Genomic DNA, 13481 nt, shown 5'->3' on the forward strand with positions numbered 1-13481 from the left:
CCTTGAAAAAGTTCCGATGACCTTGGATGTTTCTGATTAAGGGACTTCTGTTGCCATCTGTCAGCAAAAGTCATTTTCTAGTAAAAGTCAGTGGGTTTTAACTTTGTTGGAGGGAATCTTAGCAGCAGCCAGGATCCATTAAAGTGTCCCCTCTCTGCCCCTATCCACCCCTAGATTCCCGAGTTTTCAGTAAACACAGGGGAAGCAGAGGACACAAGCTTGGATGTGAAACAGCAATATCTTCTGCATTGAAGAATAATAAAACAATGTTAATTACACAAGAAAATGGGGCAAGTTGTTGGGCCCTCCCAAACTAGAACACTTGGCACTGGTCTATACATGGGGAATTGAACAGATTGTTCAATTCTAAAATTTTGAGAAATAATCTCAATTGTCAATTTCCTCTACCCAGACAAAAAGCAGAGCTTTATGACCCTCCTTTTCAGCTTGGGGAAGAAAGGCTGGGAAAAGACTCTTTGCACTGAAAAGGCAGCCATATTTGCACCACCACCACCACCACTCCACCCTGTGCAGAGGGTAAGGGATATACTAGGCTTTGTGGAACCTCACAAAATGGCAGTCCCTGAACTGACTTTTCTGTAGGAACCATTGAGACCCACACCCCCTTTTGTTTCTGATCCTTGCAAACGGAGAAACTAAATCACTTAGAAGGCTTGGTTCTTTCATACAATGTTAACATTAAAGGGTCCTATTTTTCTCTAAATGGTTTACAGACCTCTCTAAGCAGATTCCCTAAGCAGTCCAGGGTAGAGAAGCAGTTTCCTGGGTTTGCAAACGGTTCTCTGAAGGTTTATGCAAATTTCTATAGCGAAAATGTTTGCTTGTTTGCTGCCTGCAACCCTCGGATATTTACGGATTTGAGCCAATTACAAGGATACCTTCTGCACTTGTCTCTTTGAGTCTGTCTGCACGAACACCAAGATGGGGAGTTTCTAGCCACTGTGAGGAAAAGGTGATGAGTGTGTGTGATGTGTAATTCCACAAGCTCTTTATTTGGAGACAAATCTATGCTTTTCCCAGCTACAAAAGGAAACATTTATTTATTACCAATACTTTCTTCATATGTGCAATCTATGTATATGTACAAATCCACCAAATATATACCAAAAATTACCAAATTTGTATGTGTACAAATACTCTCAAATACACCAGTAATTGCAGCAGTCTTTTTCTGTACATGAGCTGATTTTACCATGTGGTTAGGAGGACGATGAGGCCAGAAGGTACAGCATTTACACAGATCGCAGAGGAAACAAGGACATTTTTACCTCCCCTTCCTTCCTTGATTTCCACATCCGTCATGTACAAGGTCCCCCACTGAGAGTGTAGCCAAAATCGCTGGCTCTAAAAGTGATATTTGGGGAGGATTCTTGAATGAAAAACAACAAATTTTGCTAATAGAGGAGTCCCTTAAATGGAGGGCAGCTGAAATTTAGCCAACACCAATCTTTGGCCAGGTTATTCCCCTGCCCGCAGGCTGTTCCCTAGCCACACTTTTAGGCACTTGGCATCTTTGCTCTGTATCAGCAAACAGCAGAGGTTCAGGCAGCACACAGAGCAAAACGTTTCCAAATCCACATGCACGTTTGCAGCTGTCTCCTCTCATGCAAATGTTTCTTAAGCCCTGAGCCACCTGTGACTTAAAATTGTCTTTCCTAACTCAGGTCAACAAATGCCATAGCCACTGCCTCTTCCTTGGATAGAAAGTCAGGTGGTGCTTTGCTTCTGGCCTGATCAGTACCAACATTCCCCTGGTCCACCAATGCCTGAGTGGGTGATCCAGGCCTTAAACTATAAGATTCCATTTTCTTACCTTTGCAATAAATGCCACTCTGGAAATTAAAATATACTTCTTTATATATACATTTAGAAAAAGCAGAGAGCCTGTCAATGTCTACCTGACAAAGATGCTTTCCCTTTTACTGGGAGAAATGTTAGTTTAGTTGAATTTCTCCTATTCTCGCCCTCCCCTCTTCCCCCTCCTCTTCTCTCATAAAATGGCAGCTGCAGGAGCAGCCTGGAATGGAAAATGGATATCTTGTTAATAACAGATCCCAAAACCCAGCATCAGTGCACTCAGCAGAATAAGCTGTGGTGTAACCTGGACTCTGGGTCCTCCCACACTGGGCTACAATTCGAGTCCTTTGTGAAGTTCAAAGCTTTCACAGTACCTTAGCAAGGTTACTTAGAGCAAAATGAAGCTACAAGAGCCTAGCCAGTCCTCTCTGGGATGAAAGAGAGTGAGCGCCCCCTCCCCTACATGTATTTATTTATTTTTATAGTATGGGTGCATGTAATCCACTCCCCCCACCCTTTTTTTTAAATCAAATAGAAGCTTTAGCAGAACATTGATCTGAAGTAATTGTTCCCAACTCAGGAAAAGGGTTATTTGCGGCGCTCAAAGACACTAGCTCTAGAAAAAGATTAATTATTATTATTTTTTTTTTATTAAGGAGCTAGCTATGTTCTGGAGCAGTTGTTTACACTCATATTTTTCTGCATTTGCTCTCAGGGCTTGTTTCAAAAGGGTGAGACCATCCTGGAGAACAACAGAGGACGTACCAACCGACATCTGAAACGCACACAGCAAGTTGGCTCAAAATGGGTGTGCAAATAGAGAGAAGGGAATACAAATAAATATGGCACCTACTCAAAAACCGGAATCACAGCAGTGGCTACAGCCTAGAGACCTAGCAATTTCAGACAATACCAAACGCAGTTCAAAATGAAAGCAAGATGAGAAAGGAGAGGCATTCCACAGAGCAACTTGCTAGAGTGAAAAGTTAATGAATGAAAATGTTATAATTGGCTTTTCAAGTATTAATTCACTCTAAATTGCCATAATTTGTATAGACTATAGAAAAATTATTAAATGTCAACTTTGACATTGCCCTGAAACTTGTCACTAGCCCAACATTCCTCAAGTTTAAGGAAGCTGCAGAGCCAGGACTACATATTATACTCTTCAGCTAAAATGTGCTTTTCAAATATTTGGCCCAAACTTTTCCCAGAGATTCCATATTTATAAAAAAACATTTTAGGAGTAAACAAAAGCACCCGAACCATTATTATAAAAGCAGAAAGAAAAAAACATAAATAAAACATTTTAATCAAATAAAATAAAGTAAATATTTTGCAGGCATAATTTTTTAAAAAAATTAATAGACTTCTTTTAATTTACTCACCATAAAGATTTAAAATGTTCAAGTGCACTTGTTTGATTAATAAAGCATTTTATATTCATTTAGTGCTAATCATTAGGAAGTTTACGTTGTTGAGGCAAATTACCAGCTCAGACATTGAAAACTACCATTATAAAAATGTCGCTACAAGGTCAGTATCAAATCACCCTCACATAAGACAGCTCAAGGACTGCTTCTATGAAATACTAGAAACTTTTTAAAAAATCCCTCTCAAAGCGCAGAAATCTCAAGAGCAGTGACATGAAGGTAGCTTGAAATATAGGTAAAGTCCTTCCGACAAAGAAAATAGGTGATGTCCACCAGCATATGTTGATCGTTAGCTTCAATTGTCTATGATAAAATTTTAAAGGTAGAATTTAATTCGTCGGGCCTTCAGCTCTGTCTTCCTCCAACTCTTGGGCTTCCTTTTTAGTTTCCCCATCCTTTACCTCCTGTCGGGAAACCGGGAATTTGTCCTTGTTGTTCTCCTTTTTCCATTTCATTCTCCTGTTCTGGAACCAGATTTTTACCTGTCTCTCCGTGAGAGCTAGGGCATGGGAAACCTCGATTCGTCTCTTTCTGGTCAGGTAAGGGTTAAAAAGGAATTCCTTTTCCAGCTCTAGGGTTTGGAAACGACTGTAGGTTTGTCTTCCTCTTCGTCTACCAGGAGCTGCTGATTAAAATAAAAAAAAAAAGAGAGAGAGAGAGAAAGAAATAAACGTTTTAAAAATGTAACGGTGTCTCTGCCAGGTTGCTTGAGGGTTCTGGAATGAGTCTAAGGGATGGAATATATAGAACTCTCTTTAGCTCTGGTATATACAGAATATACAAGCAAAAGATAGAGAGAAGGTCGTCACAGTTACTCTGTGCCCATCATCTTTACGTGGTTTCTACTTTCAGGGAGGAAAAAGTCTGTATTACTTTATGAACAACAGCCACTGTAGCTATGCAAGCAGGAGGAGAGGGAGAAGGGAGTTTTAAAGCTAGAACGTGAAATATTTCTCCCCCTCTCCCCGCTTAAAAAACAAAACAAAATAAAACAAAACTTGCATCCCAACCTTGTGGTCTCATCCAGGGAAACATTTGAGAAGGAGACGAGCTCTGATTTAAGTGGTCTGGGTCCTCGCCAATATTACCACTGGACGATTTACAGTCAGGATATTGTACCAGCTCGGCCTCTTGCTGGGTCGTAAAAATCGGCTGTCTCTGTAAGTTATCGTATCCGTAAAACTTCGCGGGCTCCCGGTGACAGGCAATCCCGCCGCAGGGGGGAGGCGGAGGATGCGGAGGAGGAGGGGGGACGGCTTGGTAGGCTGCAGCTGGGCTGCCCCCGCCGGGGTGAAAGTAGTCCTGGCCGGGACCTGGGCCGCCCCCACCACCGCAACCAGGCCCTGCGGGCGGTGGCGATGGGTGCGGGTGCGCGTGCGCCTGCGGGGGCGCGTGCGGGAAGCCAGCGGCGCTGTTGCCATAGAGCTGCAGGGCGGCGGCGTGCCGGCCGCCGACCTCAGGCGCGAAGTGACAGTCGTAGTAAGTGGGATTGATGGCCTCGCTTGCCGCCGCCGCTGCTGCGGCGGCCGCCGCCTTGTACTTGGAGTACAGCGGGTTCACGAAGTACGAGCTCATCGGGGCGGCGGCGGCAGCCGGCGACCGAGGTAGGGCGGCCCCGGGCGGGCGGCCGGCCGATCGGCCGGCGCGGAGCAGACAGGGAGCGCGCCTCAGCGCGGCCGCACTGCCGCGGGGGCCTCTGGGGCGGCTGCTTGCGCCGCTGGGGCCGCCGGGTTACGTTGCTGCTGCTGCTGCTGCTGCTGCCGCTGCCGCCCGCGCGTTGCCTCTGAGCCTCAGCAGCCGCGGGCGCTCGGCTACTGGGCGCTCATGCCCGGGTCTCGCGCTTGCCGCCTTGGCCTCGCGTCGCCTCCCTCGCGGGTCTTGGGGCCTTACCCAGCCCCCACGCTCACCGCCTGCCTGGCCTCTCTCTGCGCGCGCCGGCTCGGCCGCAATATAATCGCCGACGCCCCGGGTGACCTGCCCTGCTGCCTTCAGTTTCCTCTCAGGCACCAGGCGGCCCTGTGCGCATCGGGGCAAGAAAAAAGTGCGCCCGGCCCACGGGGACACTCTTTGGCTTCGGTTTACAAACCCCCACTCTGGAGGGAAAAGAAAAAAAACACCTTCTGCCCGCCACCTCTCACCTCGCCCCCCCTCGCGGCCCCCTCCCACTGCTGTTGCCGCCGCCGCCGCCGCCGAGGCTGCCGCCCCGGTGCGCACCGGCGAGGCATTTTCGCACCACGCCACTGCGCGGAGAGGGAGCGAGATGGGGGCGAGATAACCGCGCGGAGGGATCCGTGCGGAGGCGACACCAATGTTCCCGACGGGGCGCCTCACGCTGGTCGAGAGATGCCTCCGCCGGCCTTAAAGGGGGCCCATAAAGCCGCACTGCCAAGGGCTCGTTGTGCCCCTGGGGCCAGGCAATGTGGGCTGCGGCCAGCAGGGCGGGGGCGCAGCAGTACCTTACACTTGGTGGTGGTGGGGGGGGGCGGTAAGGAGGCCACTCCCAGAAGGTTGCAGTGTAAATGACTACCTCCCTCGGCTCCTCGAGCAGTCCCGCAGAAGTCGGCTCTGGCTTTTGCGCCTCTAGACACTCGGGTGTAACCCAGGGCACAGGGCAAGCAGTGTAGAGGGGCCGGACCGAACTTTAAGGGTTGGGTCCATCCAAATGGTTTGATACAAGGCCACAAGGGTGACCCCCAAACCTAGCATTATCAAAGCGAATCTAAGCCTTTCTTTTCCAGCCGAGTGGGCCTTGTGGAAATGAGATGTACATTTACCCTTGACGCACTGCACGCCTGACTGAGGCTCCTAGGTTAATTGATATTTAATGGAAATCATGCCCATGAATATAGTTTCCATCATTTCACCCTTGATGGACGTCAGCACCGGGCGCAGGGGGGAGGCTGAAGAATGTGGGGAGGGAGGCATTAGCATTGCTGAGGAAGTAAATAGAAAAGCGGACAGAAATGTTTCAAGGCGGGAAGGAGGACTCACGCTGGGGTGCGTGTTATTTCCTTAGGCAGGACGCGCGGCTCCCGGGTCTCAGCCCTGGTATGAAGCGAACCAAGGCAGGCGGTGGCCCCAGACGGAGCACGCGGGGTGGAGGTGGGGGGGGGACGGTGCCCTGAACTCCTCTCCCCCACCCCCCAAACCTCCATGCCTGCATTCGGATCGCTCCGGTTCTAGGCAGCTGCAGGAGGCGCCCATCTCACGCTAACGATTCTAGTTCGTCCGCCAAACCTGTGCAATTACTACAGAGAACAGGCGCTGGGCTCTACTTTAAAAGTTAGTAAGTTTTCAAAAAGAAAAAAGAAGGTTCATCCTAACTTGTGAGCGAGGGGAAGAGAAACGTCCCGAGTCATGTGGGCAAGTCGAGTGTGAATCAGCAAAATATTCCTAATTTTGAAGCTCTCTCTAAAGCCGCTTGACGTTACACCACGGACAGCCCTCACTTCTCCACATATTTATCCCTTCTCTTATTTTAATGTCCAATAACTGTAATAGGTCTCTGTTGAGTGAGTTTTCCCTTGCCTACTTGGCCTTTTTCTTGGGCTTTTTGCGTGATCGAGCCCCTTACCCTTGGGTGTTAATCCACTGTTGGAAGGGCACCAGGCACACCGGCCTTGGGAACCAGCCTGGAAAACACGTCCTGAGTCCATCCAGGGTTCTCCCACTAATGCTGAAACACACCATGCCGGCTTTTCACGCCAAATACAAAGGTTTAAAAATCCCAGATAGCCCCCAAATGCGCAGCAGGTGAGTGATTTCAACTACTACCCACTCCGTGTGAGTTGCCCCAGCCTGTGAGTGCGATCCTGAGGTCAGTCCGGGTGGACTACATGTTATATTTAGCAAATGGAGAAAATAAAGTCGAAATGGAAAGGCATAACAAGATAAGACTCTTTCAATTATTTTTATAGGGAATGGATGGTAATGGTTAAGGTGAACGGATTCCTAATAAAGCTCCAGGTGATATAGGCATGCTTTATTTAATTTTTAAATGAGTAAAGTGTAGGAGACTTTTGTTGTGGGGCTGGTAGAAGGTTTCTTGAGTGTTTGTTTTTTGCCGGTTATCTCCAAGTAAAACTTCCTTTAAATCCTAAGGCGAACGAGCGGATTCTGACAGTTAACAATTTGTATTTCAGTCTTGCCTATATCCAATTAAAAGAGTATTATTTTCAACAAAACCTTGGAAGTAACTTTGTAATTGTGCCTGTTTTTATTTCACCGTTTGGGTTGTGTGTGTGTGTGTGTGTGTGTGTGTGTGTGTGCGCGGCACGCGCATTTAAACACTAGATAAAAGAGCGGGGGTTTGAAATTTGAGGAAATGAAGAGCGAGCCCAGATCTTAATAATGCAAGGCACCATCTAGAATTGTGTAATTCCTGTGGATGAAAAAGAAATACATACTACAAAATTCATTTCTACACATTCTGGCCTAATTTTTTAAAATGTTATTACAACAAGTTTCCTCTTGGGACAAAACACTTAGTTTTTCTTTCAAGCATTTTGTTTATAATCTGAATGGGAAAAGAGCGCGATTAACTTCGCAAATAAAGATCTATGCTTTTACAAGCTTGTATTTTGATTGAATGCATTAACTTACCATAACGTATTATATAGTTTCAGCTGTGCCATAGTCTAAATTTTCTGAAATCCTGACTAAGCCAAAATTTTATACAGAAAAAATATGGCTTCAGAATTTAATAGTGCACATTGCTTCTTTTTTTGGTTAAATTTATGCTAATTTGAAATTTAAAATACGATTGTAAATATCCCTAATCAAAACCTTCCTCCACTGTACAACTCGTACTTTACGAGATCACAAAGTGGAGCAACGGCGCTCTCTAGTGGCCAAATGCCACCTAGAGTCGACAGAGTTTAACTTCCCTTTATTGTACTCAAACCAATTCTAATCTTGTTCTTTAGTTTGCGGCTTGGATCGCTAACACTTATAATGCTTCATCCTTTTGATCGTCAAAAAGTCAGCTACAGAAAACAGGGGCTCCTGAATGCCAAAGATACCTATGTTCCCAAGGGCTTCCAGTAGTATATTTTTCAAAAATTTCCAGTTTTTCTTTTGCCAGACAGTAAGTAGGTCCCCATTCTATAGTCACCCATAACTATAGGAGGATGGACTAGATTTATCAAAAATCACAAATTTCTAAATCTCAGTTGCAACAGGATTTTCCCCAAGAAGGGCCAGGCAAAAACTAAGAAATCATAGAAGTTATTTTTTTCTTTTAAAATTGTTATTAATTGTTGAATCATGAATGAATATTTGCTATTTTAATTTTAATGCTTCAGGCCCATTTCGCTGGGCAAGGGTAGGGAGGCTTATAGAAACCAAATTAAAGGGGTTTTTTTGCTAGATCTCGAGTGGTTGTTGGGCTGTGTTCATTAGAACATCTATGCACCATAAATGAGGCTTTATATTTATATCAAAAGTCACAGAATAAAATGAATTAACTAAGCATTTCATTTGAATTTTTTTTAAAGCAAAGACTTTAGGTGAATTTTTTTAAAGCAAAGACTTCAGCTTAGGTGTTTTCTATGAGGTTAATCTTTTTTTCTCATTTTCAAAAATGCATTCCTCCAACTCAGCAGTAACGATTATATTTTCTATAAGCAAATAGATATAATTTCCAATGATATTTTTGCTATGAAGTTTGGAGTCCAGGGCCAGATATTTTTGTAAAAGGCTTTTTAAGTAAGTTCATCTTTTGCCGCAAACCATGTGGCTGGGAAACCTTGGGCCTGAGTAAATGACCCAAGATCACTAACTTTCCCACCCCCAAATAAGAAGCCGATTTCAAAAAAAAAAAAGAACAAGCTAGACTACAGCCATAATCAAATATGATAAAGAGCCACCCACTGTAGGCTAATTCTAATACCCAGACCATTTGAAAAATCAAAAATACATCTCCTCCTTTCTATCCACCCCCATTTCAATTTCCTAGGTGCTCACACTTCACCGGGGGCCTCCCAAGCCCCTGTCTTCTTGGTCCAACGCAGTCTTGTTTATATTTTATTGTCCAGATTTTAAGACCCAGTTTTGTCTGCATTTTCCTTTCCTCCTACAAACACAAACATCAAAATGAGATGGTTTCAAAGCGAAGCGCCGGGCCTGTCGTAAACTCATTACCTCCAGACGTCTCGCCAGCTCGATGGCTTTATGACACCTTGGCTCTTCCTGTTTTCAAAGAGCCCTAGGTATCGGGTTGGTCGCAGGGGCGGGGGTACGCAGCACCTTCTGCCGGATCTGAGCCTTGGCTTTCCCTCCCAGCAGCCCCCCCCCCGCTTTTCCTTCAAGTCCCCTCTTTTTATCATGAACCCCCAAACTCTGCCATCGTCCCCCAACCTCTCCTGCCTTCCGCCCAGCCCAGGCTGCCCAGCGCCTCTGCCTCTCGCCTGCAAAAGCTGTGCTGGGCCCGAACCCTTGCTTACAATGACCTTCATTTTAGCCTCTGAATGTGGCCCTCAGAAGGGCCAAGCTGGGGGCTAACTGCTCACAGAAACTGGATCGGGGAGGGGCTCTGGGTGGGGGTAACTGGGGAGGAGAGCCTTGACCATTTTGGTCTGCTAAGGTCACTTTGGAGCTCCTGTGGGGAGGGGCGGAATCTCACAGTCTGACCGCTCAGCACTCCAGTAGGCAGCCAGACCCGCCAAGCTGGAGAAGTTCCTCGAGAGTGCAGAGTTGCCTTTCCCTTGTTTGGAGAGAGTGGGGGTCGATGGCTGGGACTAAATGATTAGAGGGAGACTTGGGGTACAGTGTACCAATGCTCCAGGGAGAGGGTGCCTGGTTTCTGGGGCCCCTGGGGTCCTCTGGGCACTACTGCGAGGCTGACACTGAGGAAGCACGCTGGGGGAGAAACAGGCTGCCACGCGCACCCAGGGGCTGTGCTCTAGACTGGGTCTTCCCACACAAAGGGACACTCCGAGGCACATCAGAGAGACCACTCAGGTGGGAAGACCCCGGATTTTGTGCAGTCTCTCCCTCCCAGGGATGGGAGAGAAGTCTTGTGAGGGTGATATTTCGCAGAGAGACAGAAAGCAGGCACACGGCGTTCAGGGCCAGCGTCTGGGCTCTGTTTGATCAGGTCAGCATTTATTGGTAAAAAGCGGTAACGTTTACAACTGGTCCTCAGGCAGAAACCGGGAGGGCCACATGAGCTGGAGACAGCAGCGCCACCAGTGCACTACGAATAACCCCCCAGCCCACTGAGGCCCCAGGCTCCTCTTTCTGCCTCCTTCCAGGTCTCAGTTGAGGGCCCGCGTGCTCCCTGAAGAAAGGGCTTTCATAACCGTTGGGCTACCCGGCCAGGCCTGGGTGAGCCTCCGCACTGTTGCTCTGCCTTCATTCGGGGAAGTGGAGCACGCATGGCCCCTGCTTGAGCAGCGCTGCGAGCTAAACTACAGCAATTTTCAGAAAGAGGGAGGACATTTACAAAGGAGAGGGCTGCTCAAGCCAGCGTGCACTCACAAAATACAGCATTTCCTAAGGAACCAACGGGGTAGGAAAGGGAAGGCGCAGTACAGGGCAAAACCCCAAAGCCACTTGGTTTCTCCAACACATAAGCGAGCAAATAAGAGTCCCCCGAAATACCTCACAGAGACCAACCACACAGTCATTTCTACCTAGAAAAGGGGATGAAATATCCAAATAGCTGGAGAGTTTCTGGAAATCAAGCACCCACAAAGAAAAAAAAAAAAAACAAAAACCACTGCCTTTGCAAAGCAGAGCGGTCCAGCCGGCGCCGCCCGGGGTCAGTCTCCTTTGGGGCATTTCTCCTTGCTCAGCTTTTTCATTTTCATCCTACGATTCTGGAACCAGATTTTGACTTGTCTCTCTGTGAGGTTCAGAATCCTTGCCACCTCGTAGCGCCGGTCCCGGGTGAGGTACATGTTGAAGAGGAATTCCTTCTCCAGCTCCAGCGTCTGGTATTTGGTGTAGGGACAGCGCTTTTTCCGGGTGGAGCGAGCATGGATCCAGTTTGCGGCAGGGTTGTCTATGAAGAGGGGGGTTTGGAGACGGGGAGCGAGGGGCGGAGGGCAGGCAGGGAGAGACGACAGGGTTGGAGAGAGAGGTCGTTAAATTAATTTCACCAAGGATGGTCGCTTTTCACAACTTGGGGAATTATCATAAAAAGCCTTAATGCCTGCGCTCTGTTTACCGTACACACCGCGCGCCGAGAGTAGGTGGTTATGGGAAGCTTTTTTATGGATGTGTGTTGCTCGCCTAAGCTAAGGTAGGCGTCTAGACGTTTTTTATAGGTTAGTAAAACTATCAGTTTTGCACATTCGAGCCTTACAGGTTTCAGCAATAAATCAGGGGGCAATTTCTTTTGCACTTACTTGGGTCAAGTTGCTGTTGTGGCGGCTGCGGATGCTGCTTCTCCTCCTTCAGCGGGCAGCCTGGGCTCGGGTGGTCGCTGCAAGCCGAGGGCTCCGACGCTGTCCCGGTCCCGGCCCCGATCCCTGCCCCAGGCCGGGTTCCCCCAGCTGCTGCTGCCGCCTTGTCCCGTAGGAACGAGTTGCACGAGAACTCGGGGCCGCCGCTCCCCTGGGACTCCCGGGCCACGGAGCACTCAGTCTGTTTGGAGGAGGAAGACGAGGAAGTGGAAGAGGAGGTGGAGGTGGCGGCGGTGGGGGTCGGGGCCGCTCCGGTTTCAGGCTTAATCCCGTAGTGGCGCCTGTTGGGTGGGCCGCCTGGGCCAGGGCTGGGACCAGGGCCCGGACCACCGCCGCCTCCGCCGCCGCTGCCGCCGCCGCCCGCGCCGCCCGGGAAGCCGGGCAGCGGTTCCATCCACGAGCGCATATAGCGGCCAGGCTCAGAGGCAGCGGCGGCCAGGGGCGGCGGGGGCACGTACGGGTGGTAGAGGCCACTCATCGCCGCCGCCGCTGGGGGCTGGGCGGGCACCGCGGACCACGAGGCGGAGAACACGGCCGATTTGGGGGCAAAACTACACGAGGCAAACTCGGCGGCGGCAGCGGCTGGGCTGTCGGCCACACCTGCGGGCCTGCCCTGCGCGCCGGGCCCAGGAGGTCCGAAGCGCGCGGCGAACACCTCGTCGCCCTCATGGCCTATGAGCGAGTCCACGTAGTAGTTGCTGAGGGTGCCACTGGAGGACATTTTGAGGCGCCGTGCGCTCCCACCCAAGGTTACACTGCCCGCCGCGGCGTCGCTCCCGGCCGGCGCCGGAGCCGCCGACTAGTTCGTAGGCTGCAGCCTCCACCATTGGTCGCGCGGCCCACGTGATCATATTTACCAATACCAGGAGTAAATCAGTCCGCTAAACTGGGGGTTGCTGTGATTTAAAAAAAAAAAAAAATCATCATCAACATAAGCGCTACAATTAGAGCCCGCGGGCCCTGGCCCCGTGCGCTGGACTCGGCTCGGCCTGGCTCGGCCAGGCCCGCAACTACTTGGGACCACATGCCCGACTGAAGCTGGAGGAGGCGCTGGGGACTATTTGTTCACCTCTTTTTTTTTTGCCGCCCTCAGTCTTGCAGTCGGTTCTAGCGTTGCCTCTCTAGCGCCTGTGCTCCCAGCTACCGGCTGAGCGTCCTGGGCGCACCGAGAGCTTGGCCAGAGCCGGGAGCAGCCGGGGTCGCGCAAAGCCGGTGCGGCCCCAAGCAGCCGGGCCTTCAGAGTCGGCCCCCTGGCGCCCGAGGGGAGTTCTTCTCCCTGTGCATCTTCTCGCTACCCAAACCCACCCCCGCCCCTACACAGACCCACACACACACACACACACGATCTCTCACAGCTTGTCGTGTTGTTTAAAACAGGTGGAAGACCTCTGTAATGATATTATGCCTTTCAATAAAAATTTTATGAGGTGTATTTGATTATAGATTAATGTGTCCCTAATAAAACGGACGGATGGAGCAGCTCGAAGGGCCCCTCCCCCTACCACACTCATACACGCCCGCATAGCCACACACACCCCCGACGTGAGGCTAAGCACACGCCACCGCCCGATGGGTTAGCTGGGGCGGCCTGACCCCGCGGCAACGGCCACAGCCAGGGTTTCTGTTTGCCCTCGAACTGCCAGCAGGCTGGCGAAACGCACCGTGCGGCCAGTGGCGGCCAGGGTGCCTTGACTTCTCTAGGGCTGCTGGAAAGGCCCTGGAAGAGAATTCACCATAGGGCAGAACCCAAATGCTAGCACAGGCCCAATCCCACCCGCCGCCCGGACCCTGCCTCCAAGAGGCCAGTGTGAACCGCATCTCT

The 13481-nt window shown here is 49.7% G+C and overlaps 2 protein-coding genes across 4 annotated transcripts; both read right to left on the bottom strand.

The window, feature by feature from the left end:
- Nucleotides 1-1027: 1027 nt before the first annotated feature.
- HOXD8 (homeobox D8) lies at nt 1028-5635 on the bottom strand. 2 transcript variants are annotated; one of them, XM_016134636.2, is made up of 2 exons: nt 4262-5635; nt 1028-3873 (listed from the first exon to the last, which is right to left on the bottom strand). In XM_016134636.2, exons 1-2 carry the CDS (start codon nt 4824-4826, stop codon nt 3581-3583), a joined length of 858 nt encoding a protein of 285 aa, XP_015990122.1. In that variant the 5' UTR covers nt 4827-5635; the 3' UTR covers nt 1028-3580. The 2 variants fall into 2 exon arrangements, with proteins under 2 accessions (XP_015990122.1, XP_015990111.1); XM_016134625.2 differs by having other exon boundaries at nt 1028-3876; nt 4262-5633.
- Nucleotides 5636-10314: 4679 nt separating this feature from the next.
- HOXD9 (homeobox D9) lies at nt 10315-12850 on the bottom strand. 2 transcript variants are annotated; one of them, XM_036237620.1, is made up of 3 exons: nt 12729-12843; nt 11603-12555; nt 10315-11256 (listed from the first exon to the last, which is right to left on the bottom strand). In XM_036237620.1, exons 2-3 carry the CDS (start codon nt 12378-12380, stop codon nt 11015-11017), a joined length of 1020 nt encoding a protein of 339 aa, XP_036093513.1. In that variant the 5' UTR covers nt 12381-12555; nt 12729-12843; the 3' UTR covers nt 10315-11014. The 2 variants fall into 2 exon arrangements, with proteins under 2 accessions (XP_036093513.1, XP_015990700.1); XM_016135214.2 differs by having other exon boundaries at nt 11603-12850.
- Nucleotides 12851-13481: the final 631 nt, after the last annotated feature.

The sequence above is a fragment of the Rousettus aegyptiacus genome, unplaced genomic scaffold (assembly GCF_014176215.1).
Source record: "Rousettus aegyptiacus isolate mRouAeg1 unplaced genomic scaffold, mRouAeg1.p scaffold_m13_p_2, whole genome shotgun sequence".
Taxonomy (NCBI): Eukaryota; Metazoa; Chordata; class Mammalia; order Chiroptera; family Pteropodidae; genus Rousettus; species Rousettus aegyptiacus.